At 28.8% G+C, this 25594-nt stretch overlaps 1 protein-coding gene across 1 annotated transcript in view; it reads right to left on the bottom strand.

Moving 5' to 3' along the window:
- Window positions 1–2396: 2396 nt before the first annotated feature.
- klg (klingon) overlaps window positions 2397–25594 on the bottom strand; it is a 256568-nt gene continuing 233370 nt past the window's right edge. Inside the window, exons 6-11 of the mRNA XM_065503447.1 lie at window positions 24406–24503; window positions 19877–19998; window positions 12138–12318; window positions 4842–5015; window positions 2465–2685; window positions 2397–2406 (exon numbers count right to left, since the gene is read on the bottom strand). Coding sequence (XP_065359519.1) covers window positions 2397–2406; window positions 2465–2685; window positions 4842–5015; window positions 12138–12318; window positions 19877–19998; window positions 24406–24503 — 806 coding nt within the window. The remainder of the gene's footprint in view (window positions 2407–2464; window positions 2686–4841; window positions 5016–12137; window positions 12319–19876; window positions 19999–24405; window positions 24504–25594) is intronic.

Below are 25594 nucleotides of genomic sequence, written 5' to 3'. Positions count from 1 at the left end.
AGATTTTCTAAGGTGATTTCATGTGAATTTTAACGATTTTAACGGCTAGATTAATGTTGCATAATACCTCTCAAACAGCAGTGCTTTTCAAACTTTAACATATCTGTGGGTATTATTAACATTGCTGTGGAACATACAATATTGTGTAAAAGCTTTGTGTTGGGCATTGTTTGTGAGTATGGCAACACTAAATGATTAATGATTAACATCAAAAGCTCTAGAATTCGAATATTCTAGTTTGAAGATCATCGAAGAAATAGAGCTTTCTAGATGGTAATGCAGTGTATATAAATTGGCCGTGAGAACACCAAACGAGTCAGTCTAATTTGAAGCATCGTTAAGTAGAACATCATCTGCATTAGCAATGTATACTTTTACATTACAAAGTGTGTGTATTTCTGGGAATTTATAAACGTTTATAAAAACACTGAGTGACTATTAAAACTGTTGTTGTATAAATTTAAATAAATAAAGAGTTGTTACAGATTTTAAACTACTAAACTACTTTTATTTGCAATCAAAAGTATCCGGTTTATTTAAAGGAAATAAACCATAGTTTTTAAAAGATAAAAACGTAACAATATCAATTCAGGGATACTGCACGGCTCTACTTACTCTTAACTTCCAAACTTATCTATACTTTTGCAGATGACAGTAACATTTGCCATTAATATTCATTGAATTATAGGCCAAGCCTGTAGGAGATTGGGGCATGAATGGTTCTCTTAACCAATCTCTCATTGTCTGGTTAATGCACGCAAGACTCAATGATGTATGTTAACATACAATAGATCATGTTGATCCATCTGTTTTTATGGGTGGTGTAAATATTAAACAATCAGAACCTCTTGATGTTCTAGGCATAAGTATTGAAAACCTTGGTGATCTTCGACCCAAAATGGTATACAACTCTCATGCATGGGCCCATGTGATCATGTTGCTCCATATGCTTTTATGGGTGGTGTAAATTTTAAAGAATCAAAAGCTCTTGATGTTCTAGACGAACAAAACTCATTTTTCAAGTGTCTAAGGAAGCATTCAATTGCTTTGGTTTTCCCAAACGTTATAGGATATACTTCACTCCTTTTGATCTTCGACCCAAAATGGAATAGAACTCTCATGTTTTGGCCGGAGCTTTGAAGTCTACTTTGGAGCTACTCTATGTCGTGCAGGAGACTCGCGTATCTTCTTATCGGTGACAGTTCAATTGTCTCACCGGAACATAGTCGCAATGTTTGTTGTGTTTCACTGTTCTACCGATACTACAATGGAATGTGCCCAGCTGAAATTAGGGAACTTGTTTCCGAAACCAGTAGTTTTTTAAGCAATACACGTTCTTCGGCAAAGGCTCATCAATTCGTCGTCGACTGGACAAGGGATATCCCAATACATTATAAGGAAAATTCATTCTTTAGCAGTATAGTCCGTATGTGTTATAAGCTTCCTACTGAAATCTTTCCTGTCACTTTCAATATAGGAAACTTCGAGTCAAATATCCACAAACAACACTCCCTCTATCCTCCTTATTTTCGTAGTTCCAACACATTGTGTGCCTCTGGGTGTAACAGCAGCTAAGCAAAACGCTTCGCAGTTTGTGTTTGTTTTTAAAAAAAAAAATAAAATGCATTGCAAGAGTATCGATATATGAGATGAACAATTCCAAACATTCCTATATAATCAAAATTATATGATTATTCATATAAACATGTCCTTTCATGTCGTACTAATCTTCATTTTCTTACGAATTATTCATATTTAGGAACTATTCATATTTATTAGGCTTCTTTTATAGACATTAATCTATCAAACATTTACTACAGCAGTGAAATTTGGAATTAAAAATTTCGTAGAAGCTGAATTTTTACCCCTTTAAAAACAAAGTTCCTACAAAATTGCTTTTGTATACATAAGAGAATATTATAAAGCATTTTAAATAAAAAATTAAATGAATTAAAGAAACAAATGAAATTATGAAATAATAAATTTAAAAGTTCAATATTTGTTTCCTAAAATTAGTTTTTTTGTTTTTCACTTATTTTCAATAATTACAATAACTACTTGCTAAGTTAAGGGATTAATAATAAACGTTTTGTGTTTCCTTTTTTAATATTCTTTGTTTTAGTTTCAACTGTTATTTTACAATATATAAAAATCAAGTATTTTTTTAGGATTTTTTTTTATAGATACGGTTTTTTACAAAAATAAATCTGTGTTAAACTTTTTTAAATTTTCTTCCTAACGGAAGCATGAAAAAAGAAATCAAAAAAAGAAAAACATAAGGGAAACAAACAATTTAACAACTATTTCATGTTGTTTTTAAAAATGTTTTATTTGTTTTTCATATAATTTAGAGTTAAAGAACTATAAAATTAATATCAATTAACGCAAAGCTCTATTTATGTATTTCTAAACATAAATCATAGGGGAGAGAATGAGTTTGTAGTTGAGTATACAGATGACTTACCCCAAACCCCAAAATTGACGCCTGTGTTGACATAAACTGCTAAATAAGAATGTTGCCCCAAATGCATACAATATTAGTTGTAAATGTTTCAATGTGTATGTGTGCAGGGTTGACGATGATGCAGCATTACTGCGTGATTTAGAACTTGCTACAACTTCGGATTCTTCGGGTGGTATGTCCATGCTGTTGCTGGCCACAATAAATTGAAATATATCACTGACCTGTGGGGTAAACGGAAAATAAATTAAGTTATTTACAAAATGCAAATGTAAATTAAGAGTTTATAAGAATGTAAATAAGGAAATATTGTATTTGTGGACAGTTAAGGGAATGTTATGGGGAAGAAACGAAAAATGTAAAAAAAATAATTTGTTTAACCTTTACTATTCTGAATTCATTAATTTTTGATTTAATTGTTTTCCATAGCCATACAAAATTTACAGTTTTCCATGGGTTTTATATGGGTTCATCGTTGAACTGACAGCCGAGGTGTGTAGCGGCCTCCCTGTGTGGCCCGCATCCGAAATGTGCAATGTTCCCTGAATCTGGCGTATAAATAAGACTCAATTCATCATTCTCAAAGAAATATCCTAAATTCTACACCAAACAGTGAATTTTTCGTGATGTATTGGACGCTCTAGAATCTTATGTGGATTGGTATCATCCCAAACTCGACAATTTTGTTTCTTGACGTACCCATTTATCCAGAAATGGACCTCATCGCTGAAGAACGATGTATCATGATTTGGCAAAACAAACTGAATAAATAACAGCCAATTCGACAGATGTATCATCAACAATATGGCCGCTATCAAATGTAAAAGTTTGGAAGTCCCAATTGGAAGACCCTTTATTTAAAAATATCCTTGCTTAATGGATATCATCGGAAAATTGGAGTCCATACGGTTTATATCAGAATATGTTTATAAAAATCGGACAACTAACTAATTACAAAGATAATTTGAATATTCTTCGAAATATTATTTTTACTAAATGTTTACTATCTCGAGATTCGCTCTTGGTCCCACTCTGAATTTTTCACCCATTTTTTGTTGAAAATGAATTCTGGATAAGCTTTTAAAAATTTAGCCAAATTTGGCCGTTTTAAAACAGTCAGAAACGTGTTAAATGAAGAATTTTGAGAGTAATTTGTCAATTTCATGTTGCACGTTTTTGCACTTGAGAAATATTATTTTTCGTGGCAGCCTCCGCTTGCAAAATAGCGAACTTGCGAAAGTTTAGTTGGATGAACAAAATGAAGAGCTGTTTTAAATTTGATTGGTGGTAAAGTTGAATGCGGCAATGTTTTGAATGAGGAATCGGATTATGTGAAAGAAAAAGTGAGAATTGTTTGTAATAATATCTCAGCTAGATGGGATCCGCCATTTTGAATATGAAAAATTTTACCTCGGATTCCAACTCAGCAATCCTGAATCCGCCCGCATACCGATTTTCACGTAAATCAGAAGACATTTTAAAATTTACGCCGCCATATTGGCTCCGCGATTTAGAATCTTTAAAATTCTACCTAAGATTCGGAATCAGCATTCTCGAATATCCCCCTATACTGATTTTCATGTAAATCAGAAGACATTTTAAAATTTACGCCGACATAATGGATCCGTCATTTTGAATTTAAAAAATTTTACCTCAGATACGAAATCAGCAACCTTGAAAACCTCCGTATACCGAGTTTTATCCTTGTTCAGTGATTCCTTATAGTTTTGGCCACAAAAAATTGAGGAAAATCTGTAGATGCCGGAAGATAACATTTTAGAGATATCCTTTCAAAGACAATTTTTTGGTTCAATTTTTTGTGTTAAACAGGAAATAATTTTTAGAAAATTTATATGGTAGATTCACGAAGGTCTCTGCTGGTTGGTTATACAATAAACATAGCATGTAGAGTAGTATTATTTTAGGACATTATAACAATACGACATCATAGAGACCCCTTATGAATCGGCCAATTAAAACTAAGTATTACAATGAGAATAATATTGTAAAGATTGGATAAGTGGTAAAAGTCAAACCATAAAATGGTGAGCACCTTAGTACGATGAAAATTAAATTGTATTCAATTATCTTACTATATTATTCAGTCTTTCTATGCATTAAAAATTTTGCCTTAAAATATTTATTAAATTTAAATAATATCTTTTTGAAATTTCCCTTCCACTCAAATCAATTCCCATATCTACATCGACTTCATACATACTGGTATTAAAGGAATTTGTATACATTCATTCATATTTTGTCGCTGTTATTATACGAGTATGTAGTTATTTTCTTTATCATCAGTGATAAAAAAAATGAATAAATAAATTTAAAAAAAGTAAAAAAATCAGCAACAAATACATAGTAATACAACACATACCTCATTCCAACCATAACGATTTTTTGCCTGTACAATGGCTTCATAATACGCTCCGGGTACAAGATTCTTTATTGTGTATGACATGATGTGTGTTAGCGGTTCCGAGGCTGGACGATGTTCGGGTGTTAGTATAAAATCATGCCATCTACCTGGATGTTGGAATGTATCATTCATCTGAAAATATTTACAAAAGAAAACAACACATATACACAACTATATACATAGAAAAAAATGAGTTCCCTTTCAACAAGAACTCAAAAAAAAACAACAAATATGAATGTTGAAAAATATAAAAAAAAAATGGAAATATGTATCAACATGATTATGATGATGCTTAAACAAATACACACATTGAACAATTCCAAAGAAATGTTGCTGTTAAAGGAAGCGAATAGGACGAAGAGATTGGAATTATATAAAATACATATTTGTGAACTCTTGACAAAACAACTTAAGTGGAATTTTAAAATTTTTCAGGAGAGCGCAAAAAATATTTTATTATTTGTCCTTGAAGAACTTTATTATTTGTCTCAAAGAATTATACAAAGGATAAATAATAAAATAATTATCGATAAATTTAACAGTTGTTTTGTCAAAAACAAATCAACAATAACCCCAAATAAGTTGATTTGTGTTTTTATGATATCTCAGAAACTAATATTCGTAAAAAGAAGCAGATTAGTGTAAACGGAGCGTTTTGAAAAGTTAGTTTTATTATAAAAAAAAACTAAGATATTTTCTTATCTCGACTTAAGATGTTTTGTCCAATCTCCACAGAATATAAATATATATATATATATATAATTTTTACCTGATACACAATTGCTGTGGGTGATTCTGTAAGCATTATTTGCGCTATTCATAAAGTTACAGGAGATGGCCAAATAAATGGTTAAAATGTATAATTATTTATAGTAACATGTTTGAAACAAATACATGTTAAAATGTCAATTCAAGTTCTGTAAAATAGTAGAATGATAGACTTGGACATTCATTTACAAGAGTCAAAAATTCATATTTTTCTAGTTTTTGCATTTTAGTGTAAAATAATAGAAATGTTTACGAAATTATCGTTCTAATGAAATATAAAAGACAACAATTGGTTAAAGTATGAATAAGAAATCTAGAAATAGAGCATTCTAGTTTTGTCCGTTAGATAATTCATGAAACTTCTGGAAGATGGCACTGCGTATATAAATACACAGTAACAACCAGTTGCTGTTAGTTAGTTTATTCAGTTCATTTAGTGTATTCTTGGACATTGTGTGTTTTAAAGTGTGTATATTAGTGTGTAACCATAGAAAATTTAAACATTTTAATGAACATCAAACTTCGTATTACCAAAGAGAATCTGTGTTCCAAATTTGGAAGTGATACCTTGTCGTAAAATGTCGTTTCCTCCCTATAGTTCCTATAAATAATATTCGCTGCCAGTTTTGTAAACTCAATACTGCTACAGAAAAATGCTGCCCATTAATTTAAACTAACACCCCATATTACCTTACCCAAGGACGCCACAATTATTAAATAAATAAACTCATTCTAATTAATTGACCATAATTCTCTGATGGCTGTGATTTAATTAAACGATTAAATTTTATTTTTTTTATTTACTCTAGCAGTTTTTGTTACCCACTCCTTCAACTAAATAAAAGTTTTTCCAACATGCTGTAAAACGTCATTAACATTTAGTTGACATTTTTTTGTTTTATAATTGCAACCAATAGCGAGAGGACACACAAATAAATTACGAATAAATAATGTAAACCAACCATTAGTATTAAATCATAGATGGAATACCAATTAAAAAATAAATGGTGAATTAAACAAATACAAATATTTCAAACCAAATTACATTGTGAAAGGATCATTAAAATGGGAAAAATAAATAAAAACCAGAGAAAGAAAAAAATAACAAACTCAAATCAGATGTAAAACTAATTGATTGATATCATCAGTAAGTAATTAATAGATACAAATAAAATAAAAAAAAACTTACAACAATTTTTAATGTCATTAGGCGGTTTTATACAAAGAAGATAGATAGGATGTTACAAAATAAAACCTTCTTGTTTAACAACCCTTAGTGTTACATATTGTATATGAAGAGTTATTAAAATTAATTAAAATATTAATATATTTTTAATTTAAATTTCTTTTATTGCTGCACACTTTAAAAGTGTTGGTGCAATTAATGACTTGTGTCAAAGAAAGTTACAAATAATAATGACATGAAGTGCTTATCAAAAATGTCATAGTTTATTTTCAGTTTTTACTTTGGTTACCTTTAGAATTATATATTTGTATATTTTCAAGTATCTGCGCAATTATGAAAATTAATGAAGTAAAAATGTTGCAAAGTTGTATAAGAATTTTGTGTTTAAGCAGCTTTTCTTGTCATTATGGTAGCTTTTCAGATACAACAAATGCAAATAATGTTGTAGTTGAAGGAATAATAGTTGTGGATGACAGAAAATCAAATCATTAAATTTTATTTATACACCTTTGAGACTTACTGTTTATGGTTTTGAAAGAAAACTAGTTTAAATATGTAAATATTTATTATTTAACATGATTTTGATATTTATTCATAATGATCTCTTCCAAAGATAAAGTTTCAGTCTTCTAAAAACATAGAACTCAAAATAGTTTTTTATGAAAAAAAATCATTAATATTCGGCGGTTAATTATTTAAATATTTACATATGAGAAATTTTCTTAATAAGTAAATCGTAAAAATTTGTAATTCAAAATGAGCGCTTTTTAGCTTTCAATTTGAAACATTTATATAATATAAATTTATTCAAAGTATTGGCCATTTTTAGTTATGACCTTTTTCCATCTTTCTGGCAAAATTTTTTTGAGGTCAAGAACGAATCAAGACAATTTCAGAGAGATCGTACGGCCTCTGCTTCAGCAACTATAAAGCGGATGAGGCAAAACTTGCCAACCACTTCATTCTCATGTCTGGCCGCATAATCTGGAAGTTTTTCGGCCAATGTTCGCTTCAATACAGGTTCTCTGTTATGGTTTGGTCAGATTTTAGCAGCTCATAATTAGGGTTTTTATCCCGGGAATTCCCGGTACAAATTTGCCAATTTTTCACTACCCGATTCCCGGGATTTTTAGTCGGGAATCCCGGGAATTAAAAACTGACGAAAATACATAGAAAACAAGTTAGAACAGTGAAAAGTTTTTTACAGTTTTTTGCTTATATCTCGGCAATAATAGACCGCTTTATTATTATTTATTTGGGGTTTTCGTATGAAAATTTAAAAAGTGAATTCATTATAAATATAATTTATTTCTTATTGAATGATTCTAATTTCTTTAAATTTCTTCTTCAAATCCATAACAAAATAGCTTCAAAAATTTATTAAATGATTAAATTGTTCTTCAATTCAAATCTAGTACAAAAAGCCTTAAGATAATTTTTTCAATTAATTTTGTAAATGATTTGATTTAACAAACATTTAATCATTCAAAGTTTGAACAAATTCTGTTATTAATTAACTTTAAAATTCACATGTGACATTTTTGTTCCCATGAAATATCCATTTCTCTCGAAGGGAAAATTGCTATCGTGATATTCCCCTAAGCTTTTCATTCACAATAGTTGAAATTCCATCCAAAAATTTCACAACATGGGGAATTTTTTCACGTGAACAAAGTTTATGAACGCAAAATGGGAACATATTTCATGTGATATATTGATTCGCGATAGAGGTGATTAATTCAGTTTAAACAAATGAATATAAAAAACAAGTAAGAGTGCTATATTCGGCTGTGCCGAATCTTAAATACCCTTCACCAAATTATACTTCAAAATTTTAAATATTTTTAGGTAAACAAAATTTAATTTTTTTTCCAGTTGTTTTTTGAATTTTTTGGAAAAAAAAATTTTTTCGATTGTTATTTTAATTTTTTTTTTTTTAAATTAAAATTTTTTTTTTTTAAATTTAAATTTTAAAATTTTTTTTTTTAAATTTTAAAAAATTTTTTTTTGTTTTTTAATTTTTTTAAAAAAAAAAAAAAAAAAATCTGGTTCAAAATTTTTTTCCCGATTTTGACCCATTATAGGTCCAACTTTCTATGGTCTTATATACGTCGTTGCAAATGTCTTTGAAATATCTATCATTAGATATCCATATTGTCTATATTAATGTCTTAGTAATCCAGATATAGGTAAAAAAATAGGTCAAAAATCGAGGTTGTCTTGGTTTTTTCCTCATATCTCAGCCATTTGTGGACCGATTTTGCTGATTTTAAATAGCAAAATTCTCGAAAGCATGTCTGACAGAATTATTGAAGATTTGGATCCCGAAGATATCTGGGGTCTTCAGAAAACTGATTTCAACAGACAGACAGACAGACAGACGGACAGACAGACGGACATGGCTTAATCGACTCCGCTATCTATAAGGATCCAGAATATATATACTTTATAGGGTCGGAAATGAAAAATGTAGAAATTACAAACGGAATGACAAACTTATATATACCCTTCTCACGAAGGTGAAGGGTATAACAAGTAAGGAAGTATGGTCGGTCAAGCCCGACCATATAATACCCTTCACTAAGTAAAAGAGCAAAACATTTTTCTTTTAAAATTTCAATAATTTATATTTTTGAGTGATTTTCGGAAGTGGGCTTTATATGGGGGCTATTACCAATTATATAAATTAGGTCGTGTCATTCATGTCTATATTAAAGTTAACTATGTTGAACTTTGTGTGTATACCGAAATTTTTAAGCGATTAATGCATTAAAGTGATTTTCGGAAGCGGGTCTATATGGGAGCTATTACTAATCAGGAATTTTGTGTATATAAAACTTATTTGGTGCGGAATTTGTGGAGATACATATATAAATTAAACATTTATGACCGATAAAGTCCAATTTCGGGAGGACATTTGTATGGGGGCTAGGTGAAATAATGGACCGATTTCAGAAACTTTCAATAGGCTTGGTCCTTGAACCGAAAAAATAATATGTACCGAATTTCATCGAAATATCTTCAAAATTGCGACCTGTACTCTGCGCACAAGGTTTACATGGACAGCCAGCCAGCCAGCCGATCAGAGGGACGGACGGACGGACGGACATCGTTTAATCGACTCAGAAAGTGATTTTAAGTCGATCGGTATACTTTAAGGTGGGTGTTAGACTAATATTTTTGGGCGTTACAAACATCTGCACAAACGCATTATACCCTCCCCACTATGGTGGTGTAGGGTATAATTAAATATTAGGAATGGATTTATGGAATGAAAGGCTGACATTCTTTAATTACGGATTAAGATTTTGGTGAATTAAGCTCAAATTTTAATAATTAATTTGAAGCTCTGATATTTAATAATTATAACACTAAGATTTTATATGAAATTTGGCTATAATATTCTTAATTTACAGTTTCATTATATATTTCGGTAATAGCGGGGTACCCGGGAATGTAGAAAACAATTTCCCGATTCCCGGGAATCAAAAAAAGGTCGGGAAATTAAAAACCCTACTCATAATAGATACCTTTTGGTCCCACCAAATACAGAGCATTATCTTAGCGCCGTGGATATTTGGCTTTGGTGTCGATTCGGCCCAAATAAAAGAAAATCCTTTTTGCACAGAATCATTACTTGCGATGAAAAATTGATCCATTACGATAATTTATAGCAAATGGGTGCTATCGGCGTGATAGTCGTGTGCTCCAAATTTCATCACCTATAAGAGCTGCCGCCCTTATTTGAACCCGGTCCAGCAGCTCTAGACTTGACCTTGTAGCTCCAGCCCATATGTAGGAATTGTATTCCATTTTTGAAGCTAGTGTATATACACTGTATTCTCGTACCTAGAATCAAAAGATTAATTGAAACTCCAAGAGTTGTATTACCCATACGAAGGATTGATTGTGGTGAAATCTCAAGACGTTTGTGTGTCAAAAGGCAGCACTGAGTTTAGAGTGCGTTGAACTTAACTCGGTTCAATTCACCCCATCTGTAGATGGTTATAAGGTCACGATTTATCGAGTCATCCATATTCAATCTTGAGAGTTTCATCTCAAAAAGTTTTTGTCTATTGTCGAATGAATATGAGTGACAGATATTACTGCCATCCGACATATTACTGTCAAATCGGATTTGAAGTGATTGTTAGTAAATCATTCGTGAAAATCAAAAAAGAGAAGGAAAAAGATCAGAGCACTGGGGGACTCCAGAGCTCAATATAAAGTTCTCGAAGCAAACCCCATCTATTACTACCCATGTAGTACGTCCACAAAAGAAACCGAACACAACGGATTCGTTAAAAGAATATGTGGCCAGATATGAACTTTAATAGTCCATCATGACAACACTCGGCCTCATATTGCAATACTAAGTATTAAAGTATTTAGAATGAAGTGGTTGGGAAGTTTTGCCTCACCCGCATAATAGTCCCCACCTTGCCCTGCCCAACTACTATTTGTTTCGATCGAAGCAGAACGCTCTCTCTGGGATACGCTTCACTTTTAAACAGAGTATCTGAAATTGGCTTGATTCGTTCTTTTCTTCAAAAGATGAGCAATGTTTACATTGTTGACATTATGTAAAAATAAATTTTACATCCAAGTAACTTTCATAGAAACTATTCTTAGTAAATCGCTATACAATTAAAAATATCATTACTTTTTTCATTTATTAAATTGACATCATGTAAATGAGGAATTTCCTTTACACGTTGCCATAACAATACAAAAATATTCATACGATTATGTTATCGAGGAATGTCATTTATAATGTAGCCTTGTGCTTCAATTACAAATATCATTTCCAAAAATATCAATTTCATCAAAAAGGCCAACAAGTTTTAAACACTAGCTGCAAAATAAATGAAAACCCCTAAAATATCATTTAATATGTATTTATGTATTTTCATTTATAAAATTTTTCTAGTTTTGTTTGAAAACTTAAAAAGAACATATACACAGCTGCAATTGCAACAATTTTTGTAGCTAGCAAAAACAAAAACAAATAAAACAAAAATGGTTTAAAAAACATAAATAATTTATAGAAAAATATAAAAACGAACACAGGATTTAGTTGTAGAGCAATAAATGTTTATGGTAAATGTATTTGGATAAAAAAACAAAAATTTTATTGATGTTCTGTTGCAATAGAGCTGCTATAACCTGACCATTGTAGCTGTAGCAGTAGTAATAACACAGCAAAAAAACTAGCATGCCCTCATAAAAATCTATAGCTTTTTTCTATATTTTTTTTTTATATTTGTGATTTATTAAATTTATTAGTTGTTGTTACTTACCAAAACACGTCTATAGAGTAAACGTACTTCCTCCAATGGTGGATAACTATCAATTTTCCATGTAAGATTATAACTGTCCGATGAGCGACCCCATTTGGGTGAATAGAATTCTGCAGGGCCAGGACGACCAGATAACTCCATGTATTTGCGTGAGCGACCCAAAGTGTTATCAGCAACACAGCTGTAAGTTTATAAATATTTAGTTGTTTTTTTTTTATTAATCTTGTTTTTAACTATTTTTTTGGATTAATAGAGTAGTGATTTTAATTGATATTTTGTTAGTAAGTTTTTTTTAGTTTAAATATTGTTGATTTAAATAGCAAAGTGTTTGAGTGTTTACTCAAAAAAAAAATAAATTTAATTTGTTATGTGTAAGTGAAAGAGTTTTCATATATACATAGAAGCAATCTAAAATGTTTTTTTTTTATCTTTATGCATTCGAAACAATATTTGAATACAGGTACCTACTACAGTATTCAAATTATGTAGAATAAAAGAGCACATTTATACCAGTTCGTCTTTATTTTTGTAGGTCTAATAAGGTGGAGATAGTATTTTCGTGCAAAGGTTGAAAACTTGGGCAACTGATACATTGATTTGCATGTATTTTGTTGTTGCAAGACTTGTTCTGTGTTCTAAATGTTATCCGAATGTTCGATATTAGATTTTTAAAGAATAATTTTAGATAATTTTAGCATCGAAAAGCGTAAACTAAGAGCCACCCTAATGTGTAATTGTAAATGTGTAAGTATTAGTTATTTTCATTTATTTTTATTGCGCTCATATGTAATAAACTTTATTGGTAATAGTGTTGTTGTTGTTCTTGTTGTTATTATTTCTACTCTTTTTTTAAATCATAATATTCCGTTATATTCGCTAGTTCAAAGTAGAGGTTTGTTTACATATTCATACATTCACACATATATTTTTTTGTGCATGTGTTTTCTCTTACTCCCACACTCCTACCTCTCTCAATTTATATTTACTGCTATTTACTGTTGTAGTAGTATTTTTGTTTATTTGTTGTTGTTTTTTATCAGTAAAGGGTCATTTTATATTTATTTTCATAGTTTCATTTATAATTTTTTGTTTCTCTTTTATTTTTTTAAATTTCATCTCCCCTCTTACACGTTCTTTTTTTTCGTACAAAATAATAAAATGTTGCAAAATTAAAGGATTTTTCTATAGAGATTACATAGTAGATGTCTATTACAGATAAAAGTTGTGATAAATTATTTTCCATTTATATTTGCTCTAAAACAAATATTATACTATATTTTAGTGGACGTTTATGAAAATAAACAAAAATTTCATTTTTATTTTATTCAAATTTCTAAAATATTTTATAATAAACAAAAGTGTTTTTCACTGTGAAAATATAAAGACTATTTTTTTTATTGAAGTGCTATTTGATTAACAAATAAATGTGATAAAAATTCTAGTATTATTTTTTAGTTCATTATTTTGTTGATTCAATTTTTTTGTTTAGTAAAAATAATGAATTTGTTTAGAAAAGTTTATTGATTAAAGAGTGGTTCATTTAAACTATGTGAACTGAAGCGCTTCTTTAGTACATATTTCATTCATTTATATAAAGTCAGACACACAAATGCAATCTGATTTTGTGAGAAACATTACATAGCACTTGACTACTAGGATAAATAACATTAATATTCGACCAGTAATATATAAAACTTTTTCGGAAGAACCAGTCAAATAATTGGTCCTTTGTACGTTCCCTTTTCTCTAGGGCACATACAGATGTTTCTTTCTTAAATGCTGTAGAAGAATATAACTCCAATGTATGGTTACTGTTTTCCATGACGATATATTTCCAATTAATATAATTTTTGTATGTGAACTATCAGAATATCGTCACTATAAAATAGCCAGATATTGAGAAAATGGGGCTTAAAGTTGTATCCCAGCAGTTAGGGAAGTAGTTGATGTATCCCTTACAGGCAGTAATTGTCACTAATTTCTTGGCTGACTCCAATTTATATATTTTGGGTCATTTGAAAGTGCAGAGAGAAGTCAATTGGTTACTTTATATATTCCAGGTAATCTATTGTGAAGACAATTGTCACTGAAGAGTCTCTAAGTAATCTAGAGTGTAGTCACTTTAAACTTTTATTTTGAATTTTTTTGTGTTGATATAATTCTCCTACATTTTATTTTCTTTTGGCTTAAGTATACTGATATCCGATGTTAGGTTGCTCGAAGTCAATTACCACTTTACTGTCTCTAAGTAACTTAGAGTGTATTATTTTGTACTGCACTTTAGGAAGTAGTTATTGTACTCACCAGAAGTAACCCATTGGAGAGTTGTGGGAGGAATTTTGTGTATAAGCAATCTGTTGTTGAACTGTCTATGAGATGCCTTTTGAACTGAACATTTGAGATCAATTAGCACCTGAGCATGTTAAAACAAGTAATAAAGTATGGTCGGTCATACCCTAAACTGATTAAATGAGCAAAAACATTTTTCCTTTAAAATATCAATAATTTATATTCGTGAGCGATTTTCGGAAGTGGGTCTTATATGGGAGCTATGACCAATTATGGACCGATCACCATGAAATTAGGTCGTGTGATTAACTTCTATATGAAAGTTATTTATGTTGAATTTTGTGTGTTTGCCAACATTTTTAAGAGATTTATGCAGGTCAAAGTGATTTTTTGAAGCGGGTCTATATGGAAGCTATGACTAATTATGGACCGCTCCTAACAAAATTTGTTGACATGAATTTCGTATATATAAAACTTATTTGGAGCGAAACTTGTGGAGATACATACATAAATTAAACATTTATGACCGATAAAGCCCAATTTCGGGAGGACATTTGTATGGGGGCTATGTGAAATAATCGACCGATTTCAGAAAGTTTCAATAGGCTTGGCCCTTGAGCCGAAAAAATAATATGTACCGAATTTCATCGAAATATCTTCAAAATTGCGACCTGTACTTTGCGCACAAGGTTTACATGGACAGCCAGCCAGCCGACCAGACGGACGGACGGACATCGTTTAATCGACTCAGAAAGTGATTCTAAGTCGATCGGTATACTTTAAGACTAATATTTTTGGGCGTTACAAACATCTGCACAAACGCATTATACCCTCCCTACTATGGTGGTGTAGGGTATAATAACTAGTTATGTAGCTGATCAAGTAACAAGTTAGGTAGCTAGTAAGGTAACTGACGCTATGTAACCACTATATGAATATAATGCTTTGACTAGTTTGGACCAGATATCAGACAATCTCATTGGAATCAAAAAGTTTCAATTGACACCTTGCTTAGAACGTGTTTAAATAACTAGTCAAATAGCTAGTTATGTAACTATTTGTCACCCTAAATGATAGATAAAATCACTAGTACCCGACAGTCTCCTATTACTGTTGAGATTTGTTTGTTATTACTCATAATTATATGGTAGAGTAAGTTTGACAACATAAACAAATCTCAAATAACCTTAAATGTCACAGACTTTATTACAACTTCTGTAATTATTCAAGTGTCAGAAAAAACCTTAAATAAATTATTATTTTAGTCAATTCAAGTGTCACAGAAAAACTAAAATAAATTATTATTTTAGTCAATTGAAATAGCAACTTTTTGATAGACATTCATACTTATACACAGATAGATACTCATACATATGTAAGTCTCTATGTCAGGCAGAAGAGTTCAATAACCAGACATTTGGCTTCTTGTTTAGTTTTTGTTTTATTGCAAAAACTTTGATGATCTGTCAGAAAAAAACTTTTGCTTAATTTGTTTAGCTGGTTTTTTTTTTTGATTCTCTTATATTGAATAAATAAACTAAGCATGCCAAATCGACAGACAGACCAAAAAATAAATAAAAAATTAGCAGAGAGTAGAACTACTAAAACAGACACTCCTGTGCTTTTTTATATGTATGTACATACAAACATACACTTAATTTCCTTTTAATTTCAAACTTAACTGATGGACAAGTCAAAACATGTCAATATAGATAAACAAATAAAAACGTATGCTTTTTTATATCTATATTTTATGCATAAGGGTGACCCTTATTTGACTACTTTTAGGATTTTTGATACTCCCAGGATCTAAACATGTTTTACGTCATATAAAAATCAAATGCGAAGACAAAGCAAGGAACATTATAATCCATAAAGTATGATACAAATTCATTTCGAAATATTAATCATATCCCTTTATTACTTTAATTGAAAAATAATTTTAAAGACAAAGTTTTTGTAATTTTTAAATGTGGGCAATTCCACGAGAGATAGGAAAAAACACTAAAATGTTACTATGAGAAAGTATTTAGAGCTTATTACAATATTTAAAGTTCCAAAATAATAGTTTAAACTGACTATATTTAAGTATCATGTAATATGAAATGACTCTGATTATTTTTTTGCTATTATCACTTGTTTAAAACCGAATATATATTTTGTTATTTATTTTTTTTAGTTTTTGACTACACATACACTGTGTGTAATTTTTTAGGTATATACGGACACCAGTACGTGATAAAAGACCAAAAAAAAAGACCCGTGTCTCCCAGTTTTGCCCAAAGTCATGCACTTTTTTTTATGGTCCCAAAAGATTTGGGCCTCGGTGTCATTTTTTAAAAAAAGTGATCATTTTCTCAGGCTCGTATATTGCAAACAGTTCGGAATTTAGATTTTTGCTTAGGCAAAATCCTTGTCATAAAGAACATAAATTGTGAACATATAAAATCAAAAAAAACCTCATCTTCAAGATCAAAATCGCAAAAAATTTTAAAAAATTGCCTAAAAGTATGCTTTAGTTTATAATAATTTAATAGTTTATGGCCCAAAATACAAAATTCCTTCAGTTTTTTCTTACTAACTAAACGGTGTTAAGAATCATTCCTATGAAGTTCATATCTTCGAGAAAGTTGTTTATTGAGATCTTAGGTACATTTTAGTAGTTGATTGTTTCCTTGAATTTTGAACGGCTTGCTACCTATGGACCTGAACAGGGGAAAAATGGTAAAAAATCGAATTTTTTATAAAACTTTTCTTCAGAGAGTAAATCAAAATTCCGAACTGTTTGCAAGATATGAGCTGAAGAAAATTATCACTTTTTTGCAAAATGGCCCCAAATCTTTGGGGACCCATAAAAAAGTGCATGACTTTGGGCAAAACTGGGAGAAACTTTGGTCTTTTATCACGTAGTGGTGTCCGTATATGATTATAGTTTTTCGTGTTGCACTGTGATATTTACAGAATATATGTATGTATATTGTTTTACTATAAGAGAAAAATCTGTCACGTACATCATCCTATGATTGTTTTTATTTAAATACTAGTTGACCGTCCCGGCTTCGCCCGGTAGCATTTACTAATGTTAGTTCATCAGGTTTCTCAAACCCACATAACCTGCCTGTTCTTATTTATTTGCAAATAAAATATCTAAATTTGTACTGCATACTTTAGGGAGCATTTCTATTACAGTTGACTGGACTCAAAAAAAAAATTCAGAGTTTTACCCGGATTTTTTTTTCTTTACAAACCACTTCCTGAAAATTTCGAATCGAATAAAAAAAAAAGCATTTACTAATGTAAGTTCTTCTAACATTTCTTATTTATTTGCAAATAAAATATCTAAATTTGTACTGCATACTTTAGGGAGCTTTTTTATTACAGTTGACTGGAATCAAAAAAAAAATTCCGAGTTTTACCTGGAATTTTGTATTTTTTTTCTTTGCAAACCATATCCTGAAAATTTCGAATCGAATAAAAAAAAATCAGTCAAATCGCTTCAGCCGTTCTCACGTGATGACATTACATACATGGACCATTTAATTTTTATATATATAGATAGATGACGGCTTATAAAGGAAAAATATTTGATTTAGTGTAAGAAATTAAAAAGAAACATAACTCCTCTCACGATTCGAAAATTTTCGCATATTTTTACATGTACCTCATATTTCGCTCGATATTTTCGACAACAATGTTTCGAAAGAACTTATTATTTTTTGAAATATAGTATCCTCTGAATGGAACTTAAAGACTAAGTTATTTTTCAGATACTCTTATTTTTTCAAAATCTATTCCACTTTATAGGCGTACACATGTCACGTACTACGACGTAGTATTGTCCATATGCCATAAAAGTAGAATTTTAGACATTGGAAGAATTGAAAATACTCTGAATAAGTGCCATCCTAATGTATATATCCTTGAATCCATATATGTTTGTACAAATTTGTACAACAAGCGAAAAGTGAGGGTGAGGGAAAAAACAGAAAACTGCTAACAACTTTTCGACAGCCATATTTGTACATATTTGCTAAAAACTCTGCTAATCCCCTTTTAACATTAAAACAACAGAAACAGCAACAACAGACAAACAGATACCCATAGAATGGACCAAAATCTATGAAAAAATATAGAAAAGGACTGTGTGAGTAAAACTCATCTATGTAGGAGCAAAAAGAACACTTTTTTCCCCTGTGTAGGTGGGCAATATAATTGAATACACTTAGAGAAAATAATGATTAATTTACTTGCAATTTCCAAATTGCTGTCTTTCTAATTGGTTTTAAGAAAAATGTTCTTTTAAATAAAAATGTGTGGAGGTATCTTAGCATTCAATAGAAATAGAGAAAGAGTATAGCTTTCGGATTGTTGTCTGCGGAAATATGCTCTTTAAGCACAGAAGTTACTACAGTGGTCCAAATTAGAAAACCTCCTAGTAAAAACTTAGTAATGACATTCAGTTACTCAATAACTTATTTTTTAATGACTACAACATTTTTAATGACAACTACATATTACTTAGAAGTAGTCGTATAATGTCATATTTTGTATCTGTTATATAACTGCATATTTTCTAGTCATAGTTATAACTATTTCTGTGAGACCTAACTATCAATGCGTTATTTAAGTCATTACTTGGAGCTAGTTGTAGTGAAAATAAAGTAATGAGATATTTATAAGACGTTGAGGTAAGTACTTGCCTCCAATGACATTACTGATTAAAGTAATCATTTAAAATGCTGTTGTGTAAGTAGTAAAGTGCCAGTATTAATCATTTTAAAGTTTTTGCGTATGAAAAATTTAATTAACATTCATTTACTTAAACCACTATTTCCTTTCAGTGCTATTTGTACCCACATGTATAGACAGCATTTGGCTACTTCCGTTGTTTTAATATGTTTTCGACAGATTGACATTGATGTTGCAAATAACATGGCTTCTAGTTTATAAAGAAAATGATAGAGCAAAAAAAAATACCTCACAAAAATAAAAGACAAAACTTTGACTTCACATGAGTTTGGCAAGACCATAAAAAAACGGAATAACTAAAAAATAAAGGTAAAAAAAATTACAATTTTTCCAGCTAAGACTGTTGAGAATTAAACGAACGATAACCCTAAAAAGCATAAACTCCCATTATCTAATACACAAAAAGATACATGGGCGACAAATACCCAGAAATCCTTTTAAACCATACAGCTTGCTAGTAAGAAACAAGAAATGACTTACAAAAAATATGAAAAAAAATTAAGTCTATTAGGTTTGTCACAGCTTCCTAAAGATTGACATATTTACAAAGAATCAAAGTTATTTCTTATGTATGAAGCTAGTCAACGTATGTTAAGGATAATACGAGAAAATAAGTCTTAGTCCAGGCAAGTTTAGTTTATTTTTAAATTTGTTAAAAAGTTTATTTCTTTTTTTTCTTAAGAAATATAGGAATAACTTACCTATAGTTGCCAAAATCTTCTTGCTGTATGTGTCTTATGGTTAAGGTATGACGATTTCCTCTTGATGACATTATACGTCTATCGGTTGTTTGTATTAAAAATGAATTTTGATACCAGGATACCTGTAATGGAAAGAATATTTAAGCATAACATGAAAAGGCATGAACAAATATTAAATTAAGAGATTTGTATGTATGTATGTATGTATATTTATTAAGTAAGTTATGAATTATATATGAACCAGCAAAATCAAATTAGATTTTTCCTCTGCTATCCTTAGGATTTATTTTTTTTGCAGAATACTTAGAAGGGATATGTAGGTGTAATGGAAATTAAGGAATAAATTAGTAATTCCTTTAAAATTTTGATTACAGGGAATTGGTTTACTAAAATATTATTAAATATATTAATTCTAAGGAGCATTTGTAGTAATTAAGTGCATGGAGACGTGAAATTTGCTTAAAGAAACCTTCAATGTGATAAATATTCAATTAATAAATCAGCAGTTTCCAGCAGTATAATAACATTTCGGAAGACAAGTACACCCACAGCAAAAATATAGTTGTGCATGTTTACTGTAACCATTTCAAAATTTTTACAACTTTTTTTTAACAATATGGTAACCATAATACTATAAAGTTAAGATTCACATGATTGTTCCAATTATATATATGATTGCGTAGTAAATAAATATATGTTTATGGCAATCATGTTCATGATGAATCATTATATCATAATATGTTGTTTATACAAAAATATTACTATTTACTGCAATCATATATCTGATATCTACAATCATGTGAATAATAACTTTACCAGATTACGGTTACCGCAATCATATGCCCATAATATTGAAATGGTTACAGTAAATATGTACAACTATATTTTATCGATGCGTGTACTGTAAAATCCCAACATTTGGGAGGAAGATTACTGCAAGATGAGATAATTTAATAGAAAGATTACGCTAAAATTAAGAGATTGTTAGCCGCAGGGCAAATGAGGCTTATTTAAAAAAACCGTACTGCTCGTATACAATTTAAACTGGTCGAAAGAAAAAAAATCCGTCCTCTTCGGATGAATCCAAATACATTTTAAGAGGCAGTGATAAGAGAACATTTTAAAGGCTGCTGAAGGGAAGTTTGGCGGTGACAATATTATGTGTTGGGGCCATTTTTCTTGACAAGGTATGAATTTATCACATCATAGTTATAAATTAATTTGTAATAAAAAAATTATACTGGTTGCTGGTTTTCATTCGGGGTCTTTCCTGTCTAGAGAAAATATATTCGAAAACAAATAAAATATTGAGTGTGGTACAAAACAATCAACCAGTAAATAGTCATTTTTAAAACTAAGGTCATAAAAAACATCTGAAGGCTTCATATTTACAAGAGTTAGAAACTTGCAAATTTTATTTTTAAATGTTCAGTTTTAAATGTTTTAAGATTATTCAATTATTGATATCATTTTAATATTTTTTCAATTATTGGGCGAGTTAACATGATAAAAATACTATATTGAACAGAAAAATTAACAACATATTAAAATAACTAGTTAATTATTTTTTGGCAGTTTAAATATGTTGAGGTTTTATTTGTATGGCTGTGGGTGAAAATGTATTTTTAACCACTATTTATTTATTTTGTGAGGCAAATTTGCACTTTTTTTTGGTTTTTGTAACGACCACATGACAATAGAAATAGGCAACTCAATTTATATTGGTTTAGAAATACTAATTGCTAAGGAATTATTTTACGAAAACAAATTTTAAATTAAAATTTTGTTTATTAAACTAAACAGCAAAATATGATTTAATTTGATAAAAAAAAACTTCATAAACTTATAAACAATTTAAGGGGGAAATATTGTCAGAAGATTAAGTTGCAACAATTTTCTGTTTAATCTAAATTCTTTTAGTATCTTTTGTTTTTAAATCAAATATAATTTCAATTTAATTTGTGTTAATGTTCTTTTCACCCTTTTGTAATAAATAACAAAATAAATTAAACATATAATTATCTGGTTTTTATTTTACTTTCATATTAACAAATTATCAATATTTCATATCTCATGCTTCAAAAAAAGACCACCTCATTTCAATATAATTTAATGATCAGATAGTGAAAGTGGAATGCGACAAACGTAAAAAATGTATATTTTTTTTTGTTAAATACCTGACAATAAACTACACATGTCACGGTATTCAAATTTTTGAAATCTTTTTTAATTTATAACGAAAATGTCATATGTCATTTCAGTTATTTAAGGATATTAAATGAAATACAGACTTGAAATTAAATTTATTCTATAATCTAAATATATTTTAATATAAATTTATCGACTAAATTTAGTTAGAAAATATTGTGTATAACAATATTTTTTATAGAAAATAATGTGTATAACAGTATTTGCTCTAGAAAATGATGTGTATTACAGTATTTTCTCTAGAAAATAATGTGTATAACAGTATTTTCTATAGAACAAATTGAGTATAACAGTATTTTCTCTCGAAAATATTGTGTACAATTGCGTATAAGATAAAAGACTATAGAAAATAATGTGTATAACAGTATTTTTATAGAAAATATCGTGTATAACAGAATTTTTTTATATAACATATTGAGTATAACAGTATTTTCTATAGAAAATAATGAGTATAACAGTATTTTCTATAGAAAATAATGTGTATAACAGTGTTTCTATAGAAAATAATGTGTATAACAGTGTTTCTATAAAAAATAATGTGTATAACTGTATTTTCTATAGAAAATAATGTTTATAACCATATTTTATATAGAAAATAATGTTTATAACCATATTTTATATAGAAAATAATGTTTATAACAGTATTTTCTTCAAAAAATAATGTGTATAACATTATTTTCTCTAGAAAATATTGTGTATAACAGTATTTTCTATATCAAATATTGTGTATAACAGTATTTTCTGTAGAAAATATTGTGTATAACAGTATTTTCTGTAGAAAATATTGTGTATAACAGTATTTTCTGTAGAAAATTTTGTGTATAACAGTATTTTCTGTAGAAAATATTGTGTATAACAGTATTTTCTATATAAAATATTGTGTATAACAGTATTTTCTGTAGAAAATATTGTGTATAACAGTATTTTCTGTAGAAAATATTGTGTATAACAGTATTTTCTGTAGAAAATATTGTGTATAACAGTATTTTCTGTAGAAAATATTGTGTATAACAGTATTTGCTCTAGAAAATAATGTGTACAATTGTGTATAACAGAAAATACTATAGAGAATAATGTGTATAAAAGTATTTTCTCTAGAAAATATTGTGTCTAACAGTTATTTTATAGAAATTATTGTGTATAACAGTATTTTTTATACAAAATATTGTGTATAACAGTATTTTCTGTAGAAAATATTGTGTATAACAGTATTTGCTCTAGAAAATAATGTGTATAACAGTATTTTCTCCAGAATATAATATGTATAACAGTGTTTTCTCTCGAAAATATTGTGTATAACAGCATTTGCTCTAGAAAATAATGTGTATAACAGTATTTGCTCTAGAAAATATTGTGCATAACAAGCCCAACTCTCGATTATAGCGTAACCAAAACTAAAAATACATTTTTATCTGTGGCAATTAATTAAAATGGCATTAACGAATGTCTCAAAATAACAATAAAAAAATTTATTTTGAAAAAAAAAATAGTTAATGAAACAAATAATAAATTAAAACAAATAAAATTTTTATTTGCATGAGATAATAAACAGCATAACTATTATTTATGGCAATATATAGTAAATAAATATGAAAAAATATATGCAATAAGGCGAAAAAAAATGCAACAATAAATAAAACACAAATTACTTGACCTAATTTGAAATGAAAAAAAAATATAATATGTATACAACATAAAAATAAAACTGAGTAGGAAATACTTAGTTTCTGTCTGAGTGGAATAAATAAATATGCATTGAGCTGGTATAAAAAAGAGAAATTATGGAAATTTTATTTATTTGAATGTTTTATAATAGAAAGTAAATAGACAGAATGACGAATATTAAAATAAACATGATATAATGATTTGCATCTGTCCGTTTTCTAGTCGAAATCAATATTCCGAAGACCCTTACTCAAATTTTGTATCAGTTCTAATTCAGTAAAGAAATTTACAGAATCAGATAAAATGGGACCTATCACACAATTTTGCACAAAAAATTTCACAAAAATTTAATTGAAAAAAAAAGATTTTTTTTTAATGAAAAAAATATGCTATAGTAAAATTAAATTTGACTTATATAACTTTTATAAATAACTATACCTAAATCAAACAAGTAAGAGAGTGTAGTCGGAATAGAATATGAGCGAATCATAATTTTAATAATTTTTTAAAAACCAACAAATTCTGAGAAATATTATTATTTTAAATCCTAGAGTTTGGTTTTAGTTAACAACATTACTTTACATAACTTTATTGCCGTTACAAACTGAGCCGCCCTAATAAGCGAAAAACTTTCTAAATTTAGTTCAAATACTTACCGTTGCAATGGGATCAGCATAAACAATGCAAACAAGTTTTGCCTCAAAACCTTCGCCAGAGTGAATCCAAGACTTTTCCACTTGTATATCAGGAGGATCTGGAAAAAAAAAACAAACACAATATAATTTGAAATCAGCAAATATTTCATAAAAATATTTTAATATACAGACTAACAAAAGAATAAAAATAAAGGAATTATTATGGCGAAAAAAACTAAATAAAAGCAACATTTTTAAAAGCATAAAAATGCAATGAGTAAAATGGTTTTCTTTTATTTCCCAAGAAAACTGCATAATTTGGTTTATTTTATTATTTGTTAGACAAGAGAAGTTAGTGAAGCAGGAAATAGTAATAATAATAATAATATCAACTATAAAGATGAATATAATTTTAATATGAAAATAGAATTTATTTTAAGAAGTTATACAATTATTTTAAAGCACAAACATTTCAAGCAATTTTTAGAATAAAAAGCTTATCTAATATTACATGTAAAATTCAATTGTTAATGGATTTCAATTTCAAAATCTCACAAACATTCAATTACCCCAGTACGTATAAGTGTTAAGTAATATTTATATCTCAATAAATATTAATCATACGCAACATATCTACTCACTTTCTTGTAATTAATTGAAATTTGTCTAAAAATTTATAAGGTAATACTTTGTTGCAATAATGGCGGCAAATCTTTAGTAAAAATGTTTTCAAAACTTTTATACATTTAAATATAATTTCAAATATTTCTCAATAAAAGTAAATAATAATATATACATACATATGTATGTACAAATTTCAATGAATAAAAATTAAGTAGATATGGTGCGTATGATTAATATTTATTGAGATAAATATGTCTTAACACTTATACGTATTGGGACAATTGAATGTTTGTGTGATTTTAAAATTAAAATCCATTAGATTTTATGTTTGTACTTTAAAATAAATTAAATTTTTTTATTTTAAAATTATCATCTTCTGAGTAATGCATATTGTTACGAAATTGTACTTGAATTCAAATATAACGATTTTAAGGGCTGATTTAAAAGTAGCATAATGTTTTCAAATAACAGTGCTGTAATAGCAAACTGTAACATATCTGTGGGCATTATTAAATAAAAGCTTTCAGTTGACCATTGATCGTAAGTTGGCAACGCTGTTTGAATTCGAATATTCAGTTAAAGAACA

Source organism: Calliphora vicina, chromosome 1, assembly GCF_958450345.1.
Source record: "Calliphora vicina chromosome 1, idCalVici1.1, whole genome shotgun sequence".
NCBI lineage: Eukaryota > Metazoa > Arthropoda > Insecta > Diptera > Calliphoridae > Calliphora > Calliphora vicina.
Note: the sequence above shows the minus strand (reverse complement) of the source record. Positions and strands in the feature narration are given on the sequence as shown.